At 48.5% G+C, this 10,268-nt stretch overlaps 1 protein-coding gene across 1 annotated transcript; it reads left to right on the top strand.

Annotated features, from left to right (window-relative positions):
- The first annotated feature begins 7,457 nt into the window (after positions 1-7,457).
- Positions 7,458-8,774, top strand: BECN2 (beclin 2). Its single transcript, XM_024575973.2, has one exon. The coding sequence runs from the start codon at positions 7,458-7,460 to the stop codon at positions 8,772-8,774; it is 1,317 nt and encodes a 438-aa protein (XP_024431741.2).
- The last annotated feature ends 1,494 nt before the right edge of the window (positions 8,775-10,268 follow it).

The following is a 10,268-nucleotide window of genomic DNA, read 5'->3' as shown; positions in this document are numbered from 1 at the left end:
CTGAAGCAAGGAAGCAGTCTAGTCCAAATGGGCTATTGCAGCTGGTTTGCCCCAGCTCCCTCCCAGGGTAGGGTCCCCACAGAAGAGAAACAAGTTAAGCCAATACTGAGCAGGGGAGAGTGGGAGACCAGGACAGCTCAGCACAATACCATTTTGAACACTTAAAAAAAAAAGGACTTCTGGCCAAGATGGAGGTGTGGGTAGACACACTGTGCATCCTTGCACAACCAAAAGAAGGACAACAAATTTAAAAACGAAAAACAACCAGAAACTGCCAGAAAATCGAACGGTATGGAAGTCTGATAACTGAGGAGTTAAAGAAACATTCCTCCTGACCAGCAGGAGGGGCGGAGATGGACAGCCAGGGTGGAGAGGACAAGCAGCAAGGTGGCAGCTGGCAGAGCAGGCGGTCCCACATTCACGTGTGGATAAACCGGGAGGAACAACTGGGGAGCAAGACAGACCGCGCAACTCAGGGTTCCAGTGTGGGGAAATAAAGCCTCAAAACCTCTGATTGAAAAAACCTGTGGGGGTCGTGGCAGCAGGAGAAACTCCCAGCCTCACAGGAGAGTTCCTTGGAGAGACCCACAGGGTCCTAGAACATACACAAAACCACCCACCTGGAAATCAGCACCAGAAGGGTCCAACTTGCTTGTGGGTAGTGGAGGAAGTCACTGAAAGCCAGACGAGAACAGAGCAAGTGGCACTGTTCCCTCTCGGACCCCTTCCCCACACAGCTCCACAATGCAGCCACGTGGGTTGCCTGCCCCGGCCAACACCTAAGGATCCCGCCCCTTACTACGTAACAGGCGCGCCAAGAAAAAAAAAAAAAAAAAAAGGCCCAAATGAAAGAACAGATCAAAGCTCCAGAAAAAAATACAACTAAGCAATGAAGAGATAGCCAACCTATCAGATGCACAGTTCAAAAACACTGGTAATCAGGATGCTCACAGAAATGGTTGAGTATGGTCACAAAAGAGGAAAAAGTGAAGGTTATGAAAAGTGAAATAAAGGAAAATGTACAGGGAACCAACAGTGACAGGAAGGAAAGTGGGACTCAAATCAAAGGGTTAGACCAGAAAGAGGAAATAAACATTCAACCAGAAAAGAATGAAGAAAGAATTCACAAAATGAGGAGAGGCTTAGGAACCTCTGGGACAACTTTCAACGTTCCGAAACATCCGAATCATAGGGGTGTCAGAAGAGGAAGAGAAAGAAATTGAAAACTAATTTAAAAAAATAATGGAGAACTTCCCCAATCTGGCAAAGGAAATAGACTTCCAGGAAGTCCAGGAAGCTCAGAGAGTCCCAAAGAAGTTGGACTCAAGGAAGCACACACCAAGGCACATCATAATTACATTACCCAAGATTAAAGATAAGGAGAGAATATTAAAAGCAGTAAGAGAAAAGGAGAGTTACCTACAAAGGAGTTCCCATAAGACTGTCAGCTGATTTCTCCAAAGAGACCTTACAGGCAAGAAGGGGCTGTAAAGAAGTATCTGAAGTCATGAAACGCAAGGACCTACATCCAAGATTACTGTATCCAGCAAAGCTATCATTCAGAATGGAAAGGCAGATAAAGTGCTTCCCAGATAAAGTCAAGCTGAAGGAGTTCATCATCACCAAGCCCTTATTATAGGAAACGTTAGAGGGACTTATCTAAGAAAAAGAAGATAAAAAATATGAACAGTAAAATGACAACAAACACAACTATTAATGACCAAACCTAAAAAAACAAAAAACAAAAAAAAAAACAAAAAAAACCTAAGCAAACAACTAGAACAGGAACAGAACCAGAGAAATGGAGATCACATGGAGGGTTATCAGCAGGAAGGGGGAGAGGGGAGAATGGGGGGAAAGGTACAGGGAATAAGTAGTATAAATGGTAGGTACAAAATAGATGGGGAGGTTAAGAATAGTATGGGAAATGGAGAAGCCAAAGAACTTATTTGTATGACGCATGGACATGAACTAAGGGTGAGGGTGTAACGTTGGTGGGGGGTTGCAGGGCGGAGGGGAATAAAGTGGGGGGAATGGGACAACTGTCATAGCATAATCAATAAAATGTATTAAAAATAAAAAGAAAAAACGTTATAGAAACTCCTATGAACCATACTTCCTTCTCAAAGTTTAAGAAAACTAATTTTATTTCCAAAGAAACCACAGAAAAGTCTAGGTCAATCCACAGTATCGACACCCCATCAACTTTAAGACACACTTTTTTAAAAAGGTTACAATGTGAACCTTAGCAAAGATGGGGGGCAGCAATTAGACACTGGGAATCTGTCCCTTGTGCACAGAATAAAATGTCCTGTGGCGCAAAGACTGGAAGTTTCCTCTGGCCAGTAGGCACCAGACAGTTTGGGTCATTTCGACCGACCCATTTTCAAGTCGACGAGTCCTTTCATTAACTCTGTCTCTGTTCCTGTGCTTTTGGCTTTTGCTTTTATTTCTAGCATTTCTATTCTAATCTCGTTCCCATTCCTCTACTGACATTCCCCCATCTGCTCATGCACACTATTATCCCCTCTTCCACGAGAACCTATCAACCAGTTATTTTAAACTCCTTTGGTGATATTGGTGGTATCTGGTTCACCTCCGAGTTTGGTCCTGTGTCTTGTGTCTGTGACACTTTCTCCGTTTTTGTGTGTCGTATGGTTTTCTGACCGAGTGCTTTCCATGCTGATGGAGCGCAGTAGTGACTGGAGTGACAGACTGTCTCTGTCTGGAAGCAGATGTGCCTCCTCCGGCACTAGGTGGTTCCAGGGGGGCCTGCTACAGTCTAACCGGTGTGACCCTGTGGTTGGCCCCGGGGCTGCGGTGTCCCAGTCGTAGCTGCGGTTGTTTCTGCTGTTGTTTTCTTCAAGATTTCTGCTCTCATCCTCAGTCTTCAGTCTTCCTCACGCACCTGTGGCTCCAAAAGGGTCTCCACGCCCTTGACCCTCTCCAGCAGTAGGCTGTTGTTGCTTGCAGTTTGGTGCTTAATGACTAGATGCAACCTTGAGGGTGATGCTCTTAGTAAATGTGTCAATTGTATTAAGTGTTACAACCCACTACACAATAAAAGCATTTTCTCCCTGTTCCTCAACTCCCGGCAAGATCCTGGCAACACGGTCAGCGTTCCACATCCTTCCCATTGGATGATTTCCAGCTACCAGGCTCTCGTACCTCGTATGACGCACCTGAAGTCTTTCTAAACACACATCGGTGTGTGACACCTGTTGGCTCACGGTTTAGGGGAGGCAGGAAAATAATGGAAAGAATCGCAGTTACGAATTGGAAGACTGGACCTGGATGGAGCTCTGACTCACCTAAAACTCTGAGTGGCTTTGGGTCACAACCACCCCAATTTTGTTGTGTTGTTTTTCCTCACAAGACACACATGAGGGGACGACCTGTAACTGCACCCTCAGAAACTGCAACTTCAAAATTCTGTGAACGAAACACAGTACATTCTTCGATTTCTAACCAGTGAAAGACGACTTCAAAAAGCTCCACAAGGGGGCAGCCCTTCCACGTTGCTTAATGTCTGAAGAGAAATTCCAAGACCCTCTTTTTTCCTGTTCACTGTGGTTTCTCTTTTACATATGTATTTTCTAATTTTTATTGAACCTATTGGGGTGACATTGGTTAACAAGATTATATAGGGTTCAAGTGTACAGGTCATGTACAGTTCTATAATACATCGTCTGTACATCGTGTTGTGTGTTCACCGCCCCAAGTCAAGTCTCTTTCCATCACCAAACTCGTGGAAACTGAGAGGAGACTGGCGGTCACCCAGGTGGGGGAAATGGGAGCAGGTGGTTAAAGCCACACGCTATAGTTAACAGCACTGTGTCATGTACCTGGAAGCCGGCAGGAGAATGGACCTTGAAAGTCCTCACCACACACGCCAGAAGCGGTAACTGCATGCCGATGGATGTTAACTAGCCGTGTTATTGTGCTGATCATTTTGCCATGTACAGTGTGTCAGAGCATCACATCACTCACCTTGCACTTACACAACGTCCGTTGTATCAGTAACGCTGGGGCGGGGGACAGCGGTTGTGGCTTCCACCTTGTTCTCTTTCTCCATCAATTCATCGGGGGGAAGCCAGCTGTTATGTTGTGAGGCGTTCAAACAGCATTTACAAAGGGGCCACGGGACAAATAAAAGGGGGGGGGGCTCCCACCAACAGCCAGCATTGACTTCCCTGCCACGTGAGTGAGCCACCTTGGAAACAGACCCTTCAGAGGAGGTTGCTGGAATCCGGGTGAAGTCCCCAGCGAGGTCCTGGTGAGACTCCACTCCGCTTTCTTAGGGGGCCTGGATTTCCTGTTCTTTGAAATAAGACAAAGACCAACCGATGACCACATTCTCTCTGTTGGAGGTTCCTGAGACACAAAGAACTGCGGTGCTTTTCAGGTGCCTGGCTCAGGAGAGACTCACTCTGCACCTCTTGACTGGGGACAGCAGAGCACCCCCTTCCTCGCTGGATGAGCCCAAGTTCCTGGCCCCTTAGGAGCTGACTGACTGTGACCCCATTCCTCAGCGTCAGCCGATAGGTGATGAGGCACATGTAGGGGCGGGGTGCCGTGTGGACCTGGGATTTGGGGAACATGGGATCTGGCAGCATCTTGCTTCTTCATGCTTCTTCATCTTGTCCATGCAACTTTGCCTTAAAAAAAGATGCTCTCATGAATAACCAATTTTTAAAAATATTTTTTAAATTTATTTTTAGAGAGAGGAGAAGGGAGGAAGAAAGAGGGAGAGAAACATTGATGTGATACAGAAACATAAATCGGTTGGCTCTTGTACGTGCCTGGACCAGGGACCGAAACCCCAACCCAGGCATGTGCTGGGACCGGGAATGGAACCGGTGACCCTTCACTTTGTGGAACGACGCCAACCAATGGAGCCTCACTGGACAGAGCACAAATCACCAATTTTTAAAAGGTGGCAAGTACCTTGCTAGCAAATCTAAAGAAGGTGCGAGCTCCCAATGTTGACACGACAGTTGTTTTCTCTTTAATTGCAACATCTTACTGGTACTGTATTTTAATTTCTGACTTCAGATTTCTCTATGAATTTTCCAAAAGAAACTTTGGAAACTAGGCCAAAGAACTCACTTGTTTCAGGTGTTCAGAAAGCCCAAAGACAGCATTCTGCCTCTGAGCATTTTCCCCTGCGTGGCTGGAAGGGAATTTTGGGGCGGGGAATACTCTGTCCACCTTCTGGGCAGAGGAACCAGGCCTTCGCCACCTCCAGCGGCCTCCCACTCAGAACAAAGAAAGGCAAAGCAAAGCAAATGTCACTGACTTCGAAAAACAAAGCTTAAAGGATGAAAGTTGGCACCTGCCAGCTAGACTCAGTGCAAAATGACATGAAACCAAAAACAGCTGATGAGGGCACATTAAACAGGGCGGGTGTGTGCATCTCCTGGTGCTGGAAACTACCTCTCGAAGCTTCTGGCTGACGCCAGCGGTGTCTTCAGTGCGTTTATGAGATTTTTTAATGAGCTCTGCAGGAACATGCTTCAGCCTCCTCCGACCTGCTGAAGGTTCAGCGAATCCAGGGGGACCTGAAGAAATCAAAGTGTGGCTTAGATCCTCTCAGGCAACAGGGTGCTGGGGGCATTCATTGGTGGCTTTGCGAAAAAGTGACTTTTGACACCCTTTCCTGCTTTTTTCAGTAGGTAAAAGTTAGTGCACCTCTAATTTTCATGCACTTCCCATTCTCCATCCCGGTAATTTTGAGTCTCTACATTAATGCGCTTAAACGTATGGCTATTGGGCACCCATTACCTATCAGGCACTGTTCTGGGCTCCTTGCAAAGAACAATGAAGAAAGCAGATGAGAGTTCCTGCCCTAAACGTCTTCCAAGCCACAGAGTTCTCACTCGTGGGGACTTCTCGGCCTTAATAAAATGAAGCCGGGCAGCAGAAGAAAAGAGATGAGATGTAATTCTGGCCACAAGCGCCCAGAGCAACAGCCACCCTTCAATGCCACTGCCTCCCATGCAGACCTGGCATTTGCTCCACGGGAGGGCGAGGGAGGGTCAGGCTCGGAGCTGACAGTGACACTGGCCGCACTCCCTCTTCCTGCTCCCCAAGCCCTCCGGGGAGTGTTGGGGTAGGAGAGGCAGCCGGGTGTGGCAGCCCCCCTGCCACCCCCCACCCCCCACCCCACCCCCGCCTCCTGGGGCTCATGTCTCAGAGCTCTCCTGCACCCCTTTGCAGCACTGTGCAATTCTTATTGCTAAATTCGTAGCAAACACTGACTATTGGTGTAGCAGCTGACACATTATCTAGCCAATTGTGGGGGTGACTTTGGCCCACTAGGCAGATTCTGGGGGATACTGAATTGCCTAAACGTGTGGCCTTTCCACATCCCAGTGAGTCTGCACCCGACCGCCAGGGTGGGTGTGGCTGGCAAGCTGTCCCCTGCGGGACCCTGGGAGACGTAGGCCCTGGGGCTTTCCGCCCCTTGTTGTGGTCGAAGCATTGGGCCCTTCTGTGTTCACTGTTTATTTTTATTTTTTCTGTGTTTCTTTTATGCTCTGCTCCACCAGTCAATAAGTTGAAAGCTCATAGGTTCGGCTTTAGAGCAAGTATCTCTGGCTTGTTAGTGAGCTTAACTGGATCCAGGTTTATCGTTGGAAGTCAATGTCTTTGTAAAGTCTTTAGTTTGCTTTTTTGTTATACAAAGACTTGGCATGTTAATCTTGTTATCTGAGCTTCTGGCTGACCTAACGGCAAGATGCATACCTCTGAACTACTTATTCGATTTGATCTGTTCATTAAACAAAAATCTTTTCCATGTATTCCCATTACATTACTATGTGGTAAAGAATGTCAACAGGGTAGGGAGTCCATATTTGGTGATCAGGGAAGGCTTCCTGGAGGAAATGACATCTAACCCAGGCCTGAAGGATGGGTAGGAGTTATCCAGGTAATGAAGGGGAGGAAGAGTGTTCCAGTCAGAGGGAACAACAGGATATGTTGGAAGAATTGAAATGCGCTTAGTTTTCAGGAACTCAGAGGAGTCGTGGGTGAGGGTGGCAGGAAATGGGGACAGAAGAAGCCTGGAAACATGGCCAGAGGTCTTGGTTATCCCTTTAAGATGCTAAGACTTTATCTTAAGGTAAGATAAGGGCATTAAACATTAAGGAGGGACATACCATGATCGGATTTTAGTTTTAGAAAGATTACTCTTCAGATATGCCTTGAAGGTGTTAAAGGCAAGTGGGATGATTGGATTTGCCTGTGAGAAGACTCACCTATCTAAAACAGGCTGAAGGAGGTCTGCAGGTATGTAAGGAGGGTTCCCATGGTCAGATCTGAAGTGGGAGGGTGACAGGTGACAAGTATCTTAAAGGAATCACTCCTCTAAAGGAGTTTTAAAAGCCTAAAGGAAGAGGTAACTGGGGAGCCAGCGAAAACTTAAGAGTCGAAGTTGCGATTCAAGACCTCCAACCATGCCCTTCTTCCGCTTCACTTGCCAGCGCTGCTACCAGCCCCTGAGGTGGACTCAGCCCAGGGAGCCCTTGGGCCTGGACACCAGCGGAGAACCTGCAGCTTCGAATCTCCCCTCAGCTCACAGGGAGCCAGGAGAAACTCCAGAGGAAGGTTCCACCTCCGCGGTGGAGACAGTTGTTGAAAAGCTACAAAATGGTGCCTCTGGCAGGACCATCCCTGGTGATGGCAGGGTGTCTGGGCCCAGTCCCAGCAGCATCTTCACCCTGCTTGGGAAGTTTGGCTCTGGGAGAACCCTCCACAGCATCCAGAAGTCCATTCAGGGCACCTTCGACATCCTTTCTGGCGAAGGAGATCTGGACCAGCCCCTGTGCCAGGAATGTACTGACAATCTCTTGAAACATCTGGACACCCAGCTCAGGACCTTAGAATCTGACTGTCTGATCTACAAATGCTATTTGGACATCAGGGAGAGAGTCAGCGAGGACGGGAGGAAGGCACTGCAGGAGGAGCTGAAGGCCGCGGAGCTGGAGGAAGCGCGGCTGGTCCGGGAGCTGGAGGAGGTGGAGGAGAGCCGAGAGAGAGCAGCTGAGGCTCTGAAGGCGGCCCAGGCAGAGGCCGCGCTGCTGGACCAGCAGGAAACGCAGTACCAGAGGGACTACAGCAGGCTGCAGTGGCAACAGCTGGACCTGTGTGACGAGCTGAGCAGCGTGGAGAACCAGCTGCGGTATGCCCAAACCCAGCTGGCCTGCCTGGAGAAAACCAATGCCTTAAGGTCAACGTTCGAGATCCGGGATGACGGCCCCTTGGCCAGTATCAATAACTTCAGACTGGGCTGCCTCGCCGCTGTCCCCGTGGGCTGGGATGAGATCAGCGCAGCTTGGGGGCAGGCTGCCTTGCTGCTCCTGGCCCTGTCTCGCAAGCTCGGTCTGCAGTTTCGGAGGTTCCGGCTGATCCCCTGCGGAAACCGGTCCCACCTGCAGTGTTTAAGCGAGAACTCCGTTGAGCTGCCCTTATTTTTCCACCAGGGGCAGGGCGGCCCCTCGTATTGCCAGTTTGACCGTGGGATGCTGGCTTTCCTGGATTGCATGCAGCAGTTCAAGAAAGAAGCCGAGAAAGGCGAGGAGCCGGGTGTCTGCATGCCCTGCCAGATGCATGCGAGGGAAGGCCTGATAGAGGAGCCCGGGGCCGGCGGGGAGTGCTATTCCATCAGAACCCACTCGAACACGGAGGAGCGGTGGAGCAAGGCCCTCAAGCTCGTGCTGACGAATTTCAAGTGCAGTCTTGACTGGGTCTCGTTAAGGTATTGTCAAAAATAATCCATATTTCCCCGGAGGGAGAGGGCTCTTGTCTTGCTGGAGAATATTCTGTGCATGAAAGTCTTGGATCAATTGTAAAACTCAAGAGTCTAACAGGTCTGTCTTCCCCAGCACCAGGTTGTCCTCTTGGCCACCTGGACAGATTCCAGGCGACAGCAGGGATTAAACCACAAAGTGATGGGATGAGGGGCTACCGGTGGACATGAGAGGGGAGGGTGGTGAAGAGAAGGGTGGAGATCTTCATTGCTTTTTGGTAAAATGAATTTGGGCCATTGGTGCTTGTGGTGGAACTTTGGGAGGGGGTTATTCAAAGATTTTTTAATTGAATTTATTGGGGTGACATTTGTTAATACAACGATAGGTTTCACGTGTACAAATCTGCCTGTTGTCTTGTGTTCACCAGCCCAAGTCAAGTCTCTTTTCCCTGTGTCCTCTTCCACCTCCCCCCACCCCATTGGCCTCTAGAAATCACCATGCTCTTGTCTGTGTCTATGAGTTGGGTTTTTTTTTTTTTTTGCTTAGTCCCTTTACCTTTTTAACCCAGCGCCCCCCCACCCCCTGCTCTCTAACAGCTGCCAGTCTGTTCTCTGTATCTGTGAGAGATTTTTAATTTTTTGCTTTGATGTACAGTGCCCACCGTCCTCCCCCTTCATTCCTGAGAAATGTTCAATAAATTTCTACACATTCTTCAATGATTTCAAGTGAGAAGTGTGTCCTTGGGATGTGCCGTTATGTTGAGACTCACCTGGAGGTGAGGGGGTGGGGTGGGGTGGCCAAAGTAGACTGTTGGGGCTGACTGATGAATCCAGTGCTCTGTTAAGAGTCATGAGGTGAGCCCCTATGGAGAGCTGAAGATTAAAAAAAAAAAAAAAAAACCTTAGCAAAGGGACTTAAAATGTGAATTGTGTCAAGGCAGGCTCGTGCATCTCCTGTGCTCTCAGAACGAAATCCCAAGCCCCTGCCATGGCTGCAGGGAGGTGAAGTTCAATGGTATGGCTGGAAGGGCTTGCTTGGCTAGTCCACTCAAACTCGGAAGAGCTGCACTCTCAATGTCTTTACCTAGAGCCAAGAAGGTGAAAAATCGGGCCCAATAAAAATGGGGTGAACTGGGAAGCCCATGAACTATTGAATGGGGTCAGGGGCTCTTTGCAGAGGCAGCCCATCCCAGCCTGGAACCCTGGCTTCCTGCGTCCAACTTCTCAGGAGAACTCTCATGTCCGGGTGTTTTTAGCAATTCCTTGGTTTCTAAATCACAGTAACTAATAACAATAGTTTAAAATATTTTGAGTCAAAACCATCGTGGGGCCACATTTGGCCCTAGGGCCGATTATTCGAAACCTGGCTTATTTCATGTGCCTGCAAACTAAATGAGATAATGCAAAGGAAAGAGTTTTATTGGGATGAAAATCCTATAAAAACAATGTTATTTTTTTTCTCGAATAAGCGCAAGGAGGAGAGAGACCTCTGCTCTCTTAGGTGGGGCACTGGGAAAGC

The sequence above is a fragment of the Desmodus rotundus genome, chromosome 10, assembly GCF_022682495.2.
Source record: "Desmodus rotundus isolate HL8 chromosome 10, HLdesRot8A.1, whole genome shotgun sequence".
Classification (NCBI taxonomy): Eukaryota; Metazoa; Chordata; class Mammalia; order Chiroptera; family Phyllostomidae; genus Desmodus; species Desmodus rotundus.
The sequence above is the reverse complement of the archived record's forward strand: the minus strand, read 5'-3'. Positions and strand labels throughout refer to the sequence as shown.